Below are 16,364 nucleotides of genomic sequence, written 5' to 3' on the forward strand. Positions count from 1 at the left end.
GAGTCTTGTGATCCATTTCGCCAACTTTTTTCATCTTGTGCCACCAAGGGGTCAAAGATGAAAGTGTGTTAATGTCTGTAACTTTTGCACCATTCTTAATTTTTAGATTGAGAAGACAATTGCATCAATTATTGGAACAAACCGAGTTCAGAGGACTGTACAACCAATTTTATGTTGTTAAAAAAATAACACAAATGATCTTCAGGTATACATATGTCCCTGCTATCAAAATAGGAGGCAGAGTTGCCATACAGGAAGTGACGTGAGCAACACTAATATCAAGCCAAACATTGGTGATCCTAGGACCCAGTTCTTGCAATTGCATTTCACTTTTCACAGTCTCACTGTTTATTGCAACAATACTAGCAAAAGCCACCATCTACTTAACAATCATTGGGGAATACATGTTTTTCCTTCATGTCCACTGGTTGCTAACCAGTTGCCAACCAGTTTCTAGGTCTGTGCTGCAGGACCCTAATTTGTTTAGTACTGATATGTGTAGAGATGTTTAATAAAACTGTTAAGCACTTTGGTAGAACTTGAGAATTTTAAAGTTATTTTTGTGTACAAGAGGACAAAATATAGTGCCTGTATCTGATCGTACTGTGGCGTATCCCAAGACACAGACATTTCGAGGTGCTACTGTAACCACAATATATAACTGATATATAATTGATAGCTGATAGCCAGACCAAGGATCATCAAAGGTATAAGCTGGATATTAGCCACATACACACTTAACAGGTGATCGTACCCCAACACTTGTTTAATGTGTTGACACCAAACATCCTCCCTGTTGTCTTTAAAAGAAAATTATACAATTTTGACCATTTGAACATTCTCCTCACAGTCCAACAACGAATGGTGTGTGACCGAATGTGTTCGGACGATGGCTGTTGGGGACCAGGGCCAGACCAGTGCCTCTCTTGCCGATATTTCAAGCGAGGCCGTACCTGTGTTCAGTCCTGCAACCTTTTTGATGGGTGAGTACTCGATTCATTCAGTAAAAGTCCTTTCCTTCCTCTGACACATTCTGAGCAAATGTTGTACGTGGGTCTGGAAATATCTTTGAGTAGATCTGACTTAAACTGTGAAAGAATAAAAAAAAAACAACACATTTCTGATCATTATGGTCCCAGGAAGCTGGATTAATTCCTCAGCAAACAGCCATACGTGACAAGCAGCAGAAATAAAATCAATTTAAACTGTTTTAATGCATGAAAATGAAGTCAAAACATCCTCAAGGGCTCTGGAGGAGGAGAGTCTAATTGCTGATTGGCATGAATGTAATGAGATGAACCAATAAGGAATTTTACAGTGCGAACAGTCAGAGGAACATTTGGCTGCATATTACACCCACTGTCCAAACTCAATTTAAGTATACACCATTGTTGAAGCACATTTCATTTCAAATCACCCATTTGGACTGACAGACATGAGTGTTTACTGCACTGAGCAGGAAAATGAAGCAAGCTGTTTCCGAGTGTCCTCACAATCCACTGATGTTCGCTGTGAGTAATTGCATTCAGGTCATCCCTCTATGTTGCCAAGAGGCACATCAAAAAGATCACTGCCAACTCACCTGGGGAGAAACCCTCCTTTGTAGACGTAGTTTCCAGCCTTTTTCTTGCTGTTCTTGAATGAACGGGGAGATGCTGTGAATCGCAACACTTGAAAGCATCCATCTAAAATAAGACTGTACCGGCAGCATCTGCCACAAGATAAATATGACTTTTCTTCCAAGCGGTGTGATGTCAGGCTCGTGTTTTCCTCAGGGGAAGAGGAGAGCGCGTGTGTAAGTGTGTATGAGAGCGAGCAACCCTCGGTCATGTTGACTTGTTGCTGGTCCTTTCCTGCGCCGTTTGTGGGAGGGAAGCTTTGAAGTTGCCGGGGAAAACAGCTCATAGCGAAGGCTTTGAAGAAGACGAGGAAAGGCGCATGGCAGGGAGCGGCTGAACCACACTTGTTTCCAATACTGTAAATACAGTCAGTCACAGTGAGGAAATGCAAGCAATATTCAACAGGCCCACTTTTTGTTTTGAGTCACTGGCCTGACTTGTGGAATCAGAACGTCCATAACCCAAAGGCCTGGTGTAAGAAGTGTCTACCTACCAACAAAGAGTGCTGAGTTGGTGTTTACTTGCTTTTACATAGTCTACTCTCAAAGGTTTTTTCATCTGGCAACAGAAAGGACATAAAATCTGCTACAAAGAAAGTCAGGAGAGGTTTAACAAAATGTGAAAAAAACAAAACAAAACTTGGCAAAAACTTGTCTTTTTGTTAATGTGTTGTTTGTTAATGTGCCCCAAAGTGGGTGTCTCCTTTTCGATTGTTATAAACACATTGAGATTTTTCATGTGCTGTCGTACATACATTGCTTAAAAGCTGCTAGGTGTAGTCCCTGACTGGTTGGCAAAGATTCCTGGCAGTTTCTGGCTCCTGCTGGGTGAAATTGGTCGAAAACTACCGTACTATCTATTTTAACTACTATCCGCAGGGCAGTACAACTTGATAAAGTGCGAAACAATGTAGACAGTTTGCCTTCCAAGTAAAAGTTGTGGCACTGAGGCACTTTTTTCTGTAAAAGTGAACTTTTTTTAATTTCTGGCTTGTGTTGCATTTTTCACAGTTTGCAGCTCAGAGAGTAAGTGCACAGTGTTTGTAGATGAGTCCATCCCTTCATTTCAAAATACGACTGCAGCAACATGCGACTGACCAAACTTTTTACCAACCGCTTCGAATACTGGTCAAGGAATCTTCCCCAGTGACTGGAGTTTGCCATGGGGTCACTGTGTTTAATATCATTATTCTTGCTATGTACATTTTCTTTATTCTATGGCATGTGTCTTGAAGATTGTAGAAGTAGATACAAATACACTGTTGAATTGTTGAAGAAAGTCATATCATCTGCATAAAAAAGCCACATCATGGCATATCTAAATTGATTTTTATAAAAAGTGGGTACAGCCAATACTGTTCTGTTACGGTATGTGAGTTATATATAGTTTTCACCTTTAAAAAATCATTTTAGTCTTATTTCCACAGTCTGTACACTAATTTAATGACTGGATATGGACAGCAGATTGTCATAGCGCTGCTTATTTTCCTGCACTTTTGCTGTATGCAGCATAGATTTGCTTAATATTTCACTTTGTTCTGAAGCTACTGAACTGTATATCTCTCTCTCAAGAATTTAGTGTTAGCTCATTAAAAATGTTCTCGGGATGGTGATTTTAAACCTTAAGATTCTTCAGCTCGTTCTTCTTCTGTGTTTCCATTGTTAATGAGAAGAGGCACTAATTCCCTTCAGTTTATACGTCTGTTGAATAAAACAAAGAGAGAGCAAAGGAGTTTGGGGGTGAGCAGGGAGGACTGAAATGCAATCCCACTGGGGTTGGGGGAGGAGGGAGGGAGGGAGCGAGTGAGGGAGGAGCTGAATGGGTTTAATTAAAAAAAATAAAAAAAGTTGCTTTGGTGGGTTGACCGTGCTGTGGCTATTTGGATGTTTGGATTTCTGAACAGCGGCCACAGCCCTGCTTAAATTCCACCAAAACAGGATTAATCCCCCATCAGGTCATCCCCCCAGTGGGGCTTTGGCGCGCACTACCAGCTGTGAAGGAGGCCAATCAGGAGGAACAGCTTTGAAGGAATGGAAATGACCCCAGAGAGCATGACTGCAGAGGTCTTTGTCTCTCACCCATTCTGCTCCATGTATCTTTTCTTCCACCTCAACCAAGAAAAGAGATATCTCTCCACTGCCTGGGCCTTTTTTCCCCCTAAAGGATTCCCCTGCATAGTGCCTCGGAGAGAGGAATCTAATTTATTTTGGAACAAGGGAAAAAAAGCTGGGGGAGAAATGCAAAGAGAGCTATGGGAGTTTCCCACTGAAAACATTATAAATAAAAGGACCATCTGTAGCCTACACACTCTGCTTTTTGGATGTGTCAGACAAACTGCTGTGATCATAAAGAATCAATAGGACCATTTAAAGAAAAACTACCCTGACATAAAGGCTCAGCAAAGGGAAATCTGGGATTTTATCTTCATTTTTATTGCCTTTTAATGTGAGCTGAACACTAGAGTGTCAGGATGTTTCGTTTCTCTTTTTTTTTGTTGCTTTTAAAACTACCGAGTCTAAAAGGTTTTCATCTAATATTACCCACATGAAAATGCATAAAACCCACATACCCGCAGGAGATCCAAAATTCTCAGTGCCACATCTTATAAAAACAGCTCACAAGGAGGAATCTGTGGACTCTTTATTCCACCCCAATAGCATCACATGCAAATATGAACAAAAATCATGCACGTGCACGCGCGCACACATACAGTCCCTTTCATTATCCCGCTGCTGTGAGAAAGAGGTTTGTTTGTAACTGGGCGAATCCTCCTCTGAGAGCGTCTGTCTTCTGCATCGGCTGATCGATCCCTCTGATGTGAAAAGTGGTTTTGATCGGCAGCAGTTGTTATTGACAGCAGCCTGCCTCCGCCCGCCCGAGACGCCTCACTTCAAAAGTGAAGATAATGCGCTGATTCGGACACAAACAAGACAGGAATTTTTAGATTGAGAGTATGCGAGTGCACACACACAGACACACACACACACACACACACACAATCACGCACAGAAACACACCAATATACACATATAAGGATTCAACAGTAAGGCCTGGGGCTATGTGGAGCTCCTGCCAGGGTAATTGCAGTGTATAAACCCAATATCGAGCTCTATTGTTTACTTTCTTTCCCTTCAGAAGCGAAAAAACAAAACCAACATAAAGTACACATTAACCGGCTGACTGAAGCGTTTTAGACGTTGCAGGAACCGCAGTGATTCTTTGATAACGGGATGAAAAGAAAATGTGTTTGGCTTTTTTTTCCTTTTTCTTTTATCACACACTCCCTCTGTCTCTTCACTCTGGTCCTATCAAAAGCAAACTCCCTCTCTAAATGCCCTCTCCGTGGCCTCCCCTACCATCTTTCCCGTTCCTCCTTCCCTCCCACCATCTCTGCTCCTGCTTCCTCCACCTTCCACACATCCCCTTATGTTTGCCTATGATTTAAAAAGACGTTCATTATTCATGGACTTTCTCTGTAAGCATATTGACCATACTAAGCCGTTAACCTGGTCAAATAGTTTTAGGTAGCTCGCTGCCCTGCATGCCCCTTCAGCAGAGGGCACTGCATCTTGGAGATGACCCAGATAAACCCGTTGTTGTATCACACTTGATTTTGTTGAAAAAGGCCTCAATGTACAGCTCGTACTTGCGGCATGCTCTTAATCAATATTTCACTGTGCTCTCAAATCTATAATACATGCATTCCTATTTTCATTTTTCTTATTTATCAGGGAAGAGCGTGAATTTGCCAATGGATCCGTGTGCCTGGCGTGCGATAGCCAATGTGAGAAGATGGATGGAAACACTGTGACATGTCTCGGTCCGGTAAGACCCTCAGTCTCAACTTCCTTTTTACTTAAGAATACATTTTATAAATACAGGAAATAAGCTTTTTAGATTAAAACCACTCCTCATTTTTCTGTGCGAGATAGGGGACTATCTTCTACGTGCCAAAGTGGATTTCCAACTTATTTTGCTGTGTTTTGCACACAGGATTTCCGAAGATATAAGTACTGTTTGCAAAGGTGAATGGTAGGTTAATGGGAGGAATGATAAAGTACTGTAGCTACTTTTGGAGGCATGCTTTTGGCAAGCACCCATGCACACAGTCAAAAAAAAAAAGCAAAATGAGATTAGATTCTGACCTTCCGGTAAAGTCACTTTTAGAATGATCGCAATACGACTCTCCAAAATGTTTCCTTGCTGAAATGTCAGTGGAGAACATGCACATCTGCATGCATGTGCACAGAAATTGTACGCAGCAACACCAAATGCAAACAAATCTGCTCATGCAAGGCTGCAGCTGCATCATTATCATGCTAGGGTATACACCAGTGCTCGTATCAAACCTGCGGGGACGCCCAGAAAAGGTTGCCAAACGTCTCAGGAGTTACAGGATGATTAAAGGGATTGGAAAGCAGAAGAATCCACATATGCCAAAAATAATCTCCACAACATAACTGCGGTTGTTTTTGCTAAAATTCCTGTGAATTACTATATATTTTCTGTACTTTGTACTTGTAAAAAGCATAAAAAGAAAATATAGTAAGCTAACAAATCAGTCTAGATGTTGTAACTGAATACAGATCTCAGGACATGATCAGAATTATTGTCAACTAAAGTAAAGAGACTGGTCAACGACCCTCTGTCAGCGATGTGTATTCCTTGACCGTTTGCTAAGCGGTTCCTTGAGGTTGCTGGCTGTTGACAGGTGAAATCCTTCACAATGAGGATGCTGTACCAAAACCCTCCTTGTGATTTGTTTGGTTACCAGCAGATTGCTGCAATCACCTGTAGTTTTATATGAAGAATAGTAACTTGTCTGCAAACAATCACCAACGAATTCCCGAGGTGTGGTGAAAGTTCAAACCAGAAACAAAGAACATTTCCCTTCAGTGGAAAACGCGTGCCTTACTACAGCAATTTTTATTTTGAAGGTGAGACAGCTCACCTTCAAAATAAATATTTTTAAATATACATATGGATGACACCAGGGGCCAGAAAAAAATACTGAAAGAACAAGACATGAATTCAATTTCAGCGTGATTCAATTCAGTTTTATAGATCTAGCACCAAATCATAACAGCAGTTGTCTCCAAGTGCTTTATGTTAAAAGGTAAAGACCCTACAATAGTACAGAGAAAACACCAACAATTAAACAATCCCCTTTGAGCAAGTCCTAGGCAACAGTGGGAAGGAAAAACTCCCTTTAAAGAGGAAGAAGTTTCCAGTAGAACCAGGCTCAGAGAGGGACAGCTTTCTAACACGACTGGTTGGGGTGAGGGGAGGAAGACAGGACAAAGACACTCTGTGGAAGAGAGCCAGAGATGAAATGAGATAAACATGACTGAGTGAAGAAGAAACACTCAGTGCGTCATGGCAAGCGCCCAGCAGCCTAGGCATATTCTACTGTAACTAAGAGAGGATTCAGAGTCACCTGATTCAACTATAAGCGTTATGAAAAAGTAAAAGTAGAGAGGGTGTCTGTCTCCCGAATCCAAACTGGGAGCTGGTCCCACATGCTATTACAGCACTTCACTCTGTTCCAGTTAGCTCAGTAGGACGACCCATTCTCTCACAGATGTTTATAAAGGCAGACTGTATGGTTAGGTACTTGTTTTTATACACCTCTGTCAAATGGATTGAAAACACCTGAATTCAAAGATATGGCCATTTGTGCATATTGTGTATGTGACTTATTCTACGTTATCAAGACGTGCGAATTTGAAACCAGGTACATCCACGTGGTTATGAGAATATCCTTGGAAACCTTTTCTGAGCTATTTCAAAACCCCTGGACTAAATTACTTGTGCTCATATACAGTATAGAGTGATTACATCCATTAATATCCACAACAATACTGTTATTTAATTAAATTACCTGCTTGTTGTTTTTTTTTCTTTACTATGATGAATTCTGAATCCTGGTGGCATAAATACTGTAGTGGGACAAATGTGGGTACGATCTATAACTGTACAGGAAGCTGATTTTACAGCGCAATGTTTCATTACGAAAAAGTTGCATCTAATGTGCAGCATGACTTGTTTCACGGATTCTAGTGACTGTGTGACTAACCTTTTATGACTGTCTGAGGGAGAGAATAACAGATGAAGAGAGAGAGAGCAGCTCCTCAAGGATGCACAAAGGCTGGTGACGTTGGGATGCTGGTCACAGCTGAGCAGTGAATAACACCAGAGTCAATCATCCACGGGTGCTCAGTCACACGCAGACGCACATGCGCAGTGTCCACGGACATACTTAAATGCATTCGGACATCTGTATGCATCTGCCCTGCTCACACACAGACACGCAACTACGCAAAGTGAGCATAATGTTTATTGATGGTGTGTGTCTAAATGTGTCAAGTGGTGAGATGCTGTCCATCAGGTCGCCGTGGCTGTCGTTAGCAGCAGAGCGTGGAGCTGAAAAGCCCAGCCGCCAGAATGCAACTTGTTCTTCACAACACACACATACACACACCTCTGTGCAATTTTAAGCTTACACTTTTGTCAACACTTTCGTGCACACGCACATAGACATTCACACAAAGTGTACAGTCAGTTTTCCGCTCCCATTCTAACTTATTCATGCTCCTGCTGCAGCTGAGCTCGTGTTCACTTACCTCTTGTCGTCTCCTCCATCACTTTCAGTGTGCACTTTTTTTTGGCACAACCTGACTCCCTAACCATTTTCCCAGTTTTATCAGGGATACAGTGGAATAAATTCCAGGCAATTTAGCTCAACATGGATTATACTGCCAAAAGTGTTCACTCTCCCATCCAAATCTTTTAATTCAGGTGTTCCAATCACTTTCATGGCCACAGGTGTATAAAATCAAACATCCAGGCATGCAGACTGCTACTACAAAAATGTGTGAAGGAATGCATCACTCTCAGTAGCTCAGTGAATTCCAGTGTGGTAATGTGACAGGATGCAACCTGTGCAACAAGTCCAGACGTGAAATTTCCACACTACTAAATATTCAATCGTCAACTGTTCATGGGATTAGAACAAAGTAGAAGCCACACTAAATCACAGTGGGGTCAGTGGATGCTGAGGCACATAGTGCACAGACGTCACCAACTCCAAACTTCACGTGGCCTTCAGATTAGCTCAAGAACGGTGCGTAGAGAGCTTAATGGCGCAGGTTTCCATGGCAGCACGGCTGCATCTAAGCCTTACATCACCAAGGGTCGGATGCAGTGGTGTAAAGCACCCCACCACTGGACTCTAGAGTAGTGAAGATATGTTTCCTCGAGTGACGAATCTTAGTTCTCCGTCTGGAAATCAAATGGAAGAGTCTGGGTTTGATGGTTGCCAGGGGAACAGTACTGGTCTGACTGCATTGTGCCAATTGTAAAGTTTGGTGGAGGGGGGATTACCTTAGATCCAGTGAAAGAAACTCTTAATGCATCAGCATACCAAGACATCTGTGGGAACAGTTTGGGGGTGGTACCTTCCTCTTCCAACATGACCAGTGCACAAAGCAAGGACAAATGAATTTGGATGAATTAAAGCAGAGCCTATGAGACAGGCCTTTGTGTCCAACATAAGTGTCTGACCTCATAAATGTGCTTCTGAAAGAACGGTCAAAACTTCTCATAAACACTCTTAAACCTGTGGTAAGCTTTCCTAGAAGAGCTGAAGCTGTTATTGCTGCAAATTGTGGGCCAACATCACATGGATAAAGAATGGGAGGTCACTCAAGTTCATGTGTGTGTTAAGGCACACGAGCAAATACTTTTTGCAATACAATGTATAAATCATTGCTTGGGATTCATGTGGGATTATCGCTGTATGAATTTCCATGAACTTTTTCTTAACTTTATTTTTCTCCACTGGTTTCTTTTAGCTCTTCACCCATTATTTTGTTCTTGTTCTATGTTATCTCCTCTTACTGCCACCTTTACCTCCTTCTTCTTTATTCACCCCTTGTCTACCACCCTCTTTGTAACCCATCTTCTCATCTCGCTCCTCCTTGTTGTGCTCTCCTCACAGGGCCCAGACCAGTGTGTAAAATGCCTCCACTTCAAAGACGGCCCTAACTGCGTAGAGAAGTGCCCCGACGGGCTGCAGGGAGCCAACAGTTTCATCTTCAAATACGCCAAGGCCAACAACGAGTGTCATCCCTGCCATGCCAATTGCACCCAGGGGTAAGAGAGGGATGATACATAAAGATGTGTCTATGTATAAAAGTTAATCCGTTTCTTTCAAGTGTCCACTCGCCTTCATAGTTACCCTGAGCAGCTTCTGGCTTTGGTGCTTTTATACTGTTAAAAGCATCATGGAGTCATACTGCATTGCACTCAGGAGGTATAACAGACAAGGACCATCTCTCTCCCAAGGAGAGGGGACTGAAAGAGGGAGAGAGCATGATTTAATCTTGCAGCTGCTACATTCTTTGACCTGTTGCTAGATTTGGGGATGCCCTCCAGTCAGGGGTGGAATGTATTGACCCTTAAGGTACAGTGCAGATGAACTGAATGAATGAATGAAGGGACAGACAGTAGTAGGGGAGATATGAAGCCAGCAGGCAGAGTGATGTGGGAAAACGATAAAGAAGACATAGAGGAAAAATGACTGGCTCTAGGTAAAGAAGCAGGTGGAAGAGAGAACAAGAGCTGCATGCACCAAAGATCCAAAAAGGACCAGATTTAGCTCATTAAGGAGTGAGCAAGATAGCATTTGCCATATTCTGCTTACATTTGAATAAAAATTGGGGAAACTGTCTGTGCTTGCTGTAAAAAGCACATTTAGAACTCATCCAGGGATAGCTGCCAAAATAGGTGTGAGATGATAATGGGGATTAGTACTGAATCAGTTATTCAGTTAATCTATTGAGACTTTGTACAAAAATGACAGTTTATTGCTTGTTTTTCTATTTCATATCATTGCAAATATGTTTTCATTTTGACCCATAATCTGAGAAAACAAGCCGTGAGGACAGAGGAATCTGGCCCTGGGAAAATGAGATAGCCACTTGTTGATATTTGTTGACAGAATTTTTTAAAAATTGGCAATGACTTAGCTGAACCTTTTAGTCTCTTGAGCCCAGTTTTTTAGCCTTAATTCTAGCATTATGAGTGAGAGAGGGTACATAATCATCTACACCACGAATATTCTTAAATTGAGTTGAATTTGCCACTTTATATCCAATTAGCTACTCGTGTATTTCTTTAAGGCATAATGTAATTTAAAAGGCTGAGTTTCGTATTTAAAAAATAATCATATAGTTGTCACAGAACAGGACATTAGAGACTAAACTGTTTTGTTATACTAAGCTATAAATATAATTAATTCTGCTGTAAAGTTGGGGATTTTAACACGGGGTGTATCATGGCTCACTTTTGGAGTTAGCCTCAAGTGGCTATTAGTAGTGTCTTGTTTTGCAGATAAGTAGTGGGTTTTAAAACTGGACTAAAGTAATAGTTTAACTTTCAGAAAATATACAGATTTGCACTCTTGCTAACAGTTAGATTGACAGCACCCTCATTAGTACATTACGCTGGTGTCACAAAACGGCTGGAGGCCGAGTACCAAAAATCAAACCCATGTGCAGATTACCCAAAGCGGAGGCTGAGGAAAGGTTTCAACAAAGGTTTATTAACTAGCACAAGAATGATGTTTACGATGGCACTTGACTTTAGGCTTGACACATGGGGCGTGAGGGTCTTGGCCAGGGGAGAGGGATAAAGCAAGGGGACAGGTCCAAGAAAGCAACGGCAGCTGGCTGGTGATTAGTTACGTACTGGAAGAGAGGAGAGCAGTGTTAAAGCGGTAGCCAATGAGGAGTTCTGGAGAGGGTGGAAGCTATGAAAATCTTCATCTTACTGTGCAGGTGGGAGATGGAAGCGTTGAAGGAGAGGTAGTGCGGTCTGGGTGGGTTTGGTGGTGTGTGTCAGCTGTAACTGAGCGGTGAAGATCCTGTGGTGGTGTAAGGGCAGGAGGGCAGGCAGGTGAGGCAAGGAGATGATTCTGAAAGCAGGCGGGTTAACCAGATTTCCAAGATGAGTGGTTCAGTGTGATGGAATTTCCAGGAGTAACTAGAACACAAGATTGCAAGGTAAGTAAAGCACTTGAGAATCATAGACATGAAGCATGAGGCCTGATTACCAACACAGCGTAGTTGACGAACTGGCGAAGAAGCAGTGTCAGCAAGCAGCTTAAATCTCCAACCTAATTGCCTCAATCAGCTTCAGGTGAGGGAGGCTGTAGGCCCTACCCATGGGTGGATACCAGGGAGGTCCAGACCTTCAGCGGAATTTTCCAGCCACACACCCAGACAGTGTTGCCAACTTAGCGACTTTGTCGCTATATTTAGCGAGTTTTCAGACCCCTTAGCGACTTTTTTTTAGAAAAAAAGTCGCTAAAAAAGACAAAGCGCGTATCGCTTTTACTCTCAACAAGCAGCGGGTGCTGTAACGCAGTCAGTTCTTCTTTTACTCTTTTACTCTTATGCTGTTTTGTGGATCACAAGGTTTAAAACTACTTATAAACACACACACACACACAAAGTAACTCCACCAGAGTGCCTATTTCGGGTCACTTTTGCCGGTCCAAGCCCGGATAAAGGAGCAGGGTTGGAATTGTGACATTAAAAAAATAATAATTGCTAAAAGAAATTTAATTTGTATTTCTATATAAACTCTAGATGCATTTAGGACGTTTTTTACTCACTTTATGTCTCTTCCACGATGTTATTTCTCTCTCCAACAACATAGGTTACAATTAGATTAGCATGGCCAATTATGCAAATTAGGCGATGACGTCATTTAGCGACTTCTAGCGACTTTTAGGACAACCAATAGCGATTTTCCTTACTGAGGAGTTGGCAACACTGCACCCAGACCATGATAGCTAGTAGCCAAAGCTAGTTGGAAATTGGCTTAGCCATGTATAGAGACAGGAAACGGGTTTATAAATGTCCCCATTAGCTAATCCATCAACCTCCAAAAACTGGGCAGATGTTTGTGTTGTATATAATTTTGCACAGAGCCAAATTATTATTATTTTTTTTTAGCCTTACTTGCTATTTGGCTTAGTTTGTTGCTAAGCTAATGGTCTTAGCTTAGCAGTAAACTAAGCCAATTAGCATTAAACTAAGATAGTCCTTAGCTTTATTTTTTTCATAAAAAAAATGAAAATGGTGTAAACCTTCCTATCATATTCTACCCAACAAATCCAAAAGTATTATTTCCCTAAAGGTTACCCTGTGCCCTTAATGCTCTGAAGGATGTGATAACATCACTTTTTTTGCTAAGTTTAGCGCAACCACCAGCAGCCTTTTATCTGTCTGTTCATATTGATTGAATGTTATCACTGATTAACTTTTATATATCATATATTATAATATATTATTTATGTGCTGTTTTTGTTGTCTTGAAGTTGAGTACTGTCTGTGTGCTCTGAGCAGCTAGGTATCACCAGTGCACTTAGTTTTAAATGTGTTCTGTTCCTTTTTTAACTATAAAATAACTAAATAAAATGTGGCAGATTTAAACACACAGTGAATTTATGTGAGTTTCTTAATGTTCTACAAAATGCCTGCCAATCAAAGTTATAAATAATAGTTTAGCCGTCACGTCTCTCCCGACATACTTTAATACTGAGGCCAAAGCAGTATAAGTCTTCAAAAGAATGGCAGTTGTGGTTGTGGGGAAAATTTACCGTTCTTACCTGTTTATGTTTTCATCCTCTAAAGCTTGTTTTTTGAAGCCAGTATGGCTTTGGCTTTGAACTTGAGCCCAGGCCTTTTTAGATTTTCTGCTAGTGGGGAGACTATTATGGAAGAAGCCGAACAGCGGGGACTGGTAAGACAGACAAATGATGATGAGTGAGGTGCTGAGGTGGAGCTTGTCGGTGGTCTCTGCAAACAAAGTTAGACTTCTGAATCCTAGCAACAGGGCTGGTGAGACGATGTGCAGTAGAAAGGAACTTAATGTTCTTTCTCTAACATGGCAGGAGGTCATTTTATTTTACTGCAGCTAGCCTGTAAATGTTGATAGTATCAGTGCAGCTTTAAAGAGACATGGAAAGGAGAATTTTCAAAGTAGAGGGGATGACAAAGGATGAGAAGGTACAAATTATTTACAGATACACAAGTTGAAGATCAAGAATTTTAAGGATAAAACCACAATTTTTACATCTTGTATAGAATCGGTACCTTGTTTAAGGACACGTTCACATGGCAGGTCACTCATTAGGCGACTTTCCTGACAAAAAATAATCCCTGGCTTGTTGTGTCTGTTGTCAGAAAAGTCCTTTGTCCTCTGCTAATGCAGAAAGAAAACTGATTGAAAACACACACACACACACAGCACAACACTGGATACAGACACTGATTGCTTGCTAATTAGCTATTTGGTACACCATTTAATTGACAACCAAGTGACTTTTGAGGAGCCACAGTTGTCACCGATTTAATTCCAAAGTTAGCCTGCTCTCCTAATTTGCTAAGCAATTTGTTGTGTCGTGTGTGCTCACACAGCCTTCGCGTGCACACACACCGAAGCATTCAAAACCTGTTCTCCTGTGTCTTTCTTGTTGTTCAAAAGTCCTCCACTCAAGGATCTGGAATTAATGAGCAGCTAAGAGTCTACTCTAATCACTTCCTGCTTACCTAGTGTTAACAACACTTCTTACTGATCGCTGTGCTTTCACCCCCATCCTGCTTTGATTGTTCCGATAGGAAGAAACAAAGATAAACTTGTATTTCTTGTTCTTGGAGAAAAAGATAAATGTGATTCTTCGAAAAATAAAGAGTGATATCTCACAACAAAAACTACAGCATTCTTCCTTTCAGTCATCAAACATTTCACGGCAGGGCCAATTAACAATGAAATGATTGATAATTTAATAAATGTGATGGAAACATGTATTGTAGACATTGGAGAGACTGAATTCTTTCAGTGGAAACCTCACTGATGTTAAATGGACTGAAAAACAAGATGTGCAAAGAAAGAATAAAGCATCATTAAAAGCGGTAAAGTAGGCTTACCTGCAAATTGTATACAAGCTCAGAACGTTTAAGGTATAAGATGTAGCTGCCATGTTACATTGAGGCTACACTGAGACTTTTAATGATAACATTGCTCACAGCTAGATGAGATATGCAGTACTTATTGATGGTTGTCATAGCGAAGCTGTGGACCAGGGTGTCCAACTCCAGGCCTCAAGGGCCGGTGTCCGGCAGCTTTTAGATCTCACCCTGGGTCAACACACCTGAATCAAATGATTAGTTCATTACCAGGCATCTGGAGAACTTCAAGCCATTTGAATCAGCTGTGTTGGATCAAGGCAACATCTAAAACCTACAGGACACTGGCCCTTGAGGCCTGGAGTTGGACACCCCTGCTTTAGACTATCTTAAAACCATAGATACCCCGACTATCTATCCACTGTAGTCCACAAGATCATCTAGCAACTGATCAGTAGGTGGTGATTTTGTACATGAATGTTAGGTCTGCAGCAGAAGTTACCATCACCCTTGTGAAAAGTACATTTTTGTAACAATAAAAACGCAGCATTAACCCTGAACTAAGCCCTCAAATACTCTACGTTGTAGTGTAGGCATCAGGTTTTCCTAAGGCAGGAAGAATCTTCAAGGAAATGTATAATGAGGTCAATGCGTTCAAAAGGCTCCACCATGGGTTGACCCATACAGGCCTCGCCCAAAATACAGATAGCTTACCCAATAAAATGGTTAACTCCAAAAAGCTTGTCGCACATACGTATACAGTCACATTGCTCTTTTACCTCTGTTTTTCTCCCTCCACCAATCCTTGAAGGAAACACATGCTGCTATCTATCAGTTTGATCAATTCTAATACTTTACTTTGTTTTTTAGGGAGTAGCAAGTCTTGTCCATCTGCCACGTGTCTCTGGGCAGGTAGCGTGCGGTGGGTTTTGAAAGCTGCTTTTGTAAATGTAAATTTTTGTAAATACAGAGAGCGGAAAAACCCCAAAGAGCTGAGGAGATTTGCATATTTAGGTGATTATTATCTGTGTATTCATCACTTGGGCGGCTCCTTTTTCCTCACTGACAAGCTGTCATTATGCTCAGCCGTTTATCAAGCAGACATGCAAACAGTATAACACCACTGCAATAAAACTGTATGCCATAAAAGGCTTTAGATTCTTTTAAGAAATATCCCTGCAGCTTCCATATTTAATGCCACTTTATAAAGCTGTGTGAGGAATGAGGGTGGCTGTTAATACCACTAGAAGGCCCGACAGTAAATCCTGTCATACCAGAATATGTGAATCTTGACCTCCATTCTCTAAAACTTTAGACCACAAGTTCACACCCAACATTTCTCAACCTCATTACTGTTTTTGGGGGCTAAAATGAGGAAATGCTCAGTGGAGTCAGAAATGGCCTTATTGTGCCCTTTTTTAAATTGCCGTTATTAATCTTTTATAACGATTGAAAGTTTTCTTTTTAGATTGATATTTGTCTCTTTCCCATTGATTTCCCCATAGGTTTGAAACAGCACTTTGGTTTGAACTAAATGATGTATGTTGGGATGTTTGTTGGGTTTTTTGTCTCAGCCCAGAAATCCATTGAAATAGCACGTGAACCAAATGAGAACAAACAAGCCTTCCAGCTCACACACCTCTTCGTGTCATATTGACAAGCGGTCAGCCATGCTCGGGATTCAATATTTCACAGGTCCCTGCCCAGTGACAGCTGATTGACGTGGAAGAAAAGCAACATGAGGTTTACTCATAACCTGTCCCCGATT

At 41.4% G+C, this 16,364-nt stretch overlaps 1 protein-coding gene across 3 annotated transcripts in view; it reads left to right on the plus strand.

The window, feature by feature from the left end:
- LOC120746115 (receptor tyrosine-protein kinase erbB-4-like) overlaps positions 1-16,364 on the plus strand; it is a 353,488-nt gene that overhangs the window by 255,676 nt on the left and 81,448 nt on the right. For all 3 annotated transcript variants that reach the window (XM_040051409.1, XM_040051411.1, XM_040051410.1), the window contains exons 13-15: positions 851-983; positions 5,351-5,444; positions 9,619-9,773. In XM_040051409.1, the coding sequence (XP_039907343.1) occupies positions 851-983; positions 5,351-5,444; positions 9,619-9,773 (382 nt within the window). The remainder of the gene's footprint in view (positions 1-850; positions 984-5,350; positions 5,445-9,618; positions 9,774-16,364) is intronic.

Source organism: Simochromis diagramma, unplaced genomic scaffold (assembly GCF_900408965.1).
Source record: "Simochromis diagramma unplaced genomic scaffold, fSimDia1.1 OVJJ01000107.1, whole genome shotgun sequence".
In the NCBI taxonomy this organism is placed as follows: domain Eukaryota; kingdom Metazoa; phylum Chordata; class Actinopteri; order Cichliformes; family Cichlidae; genus Simochromis; species Simochromis diagramma.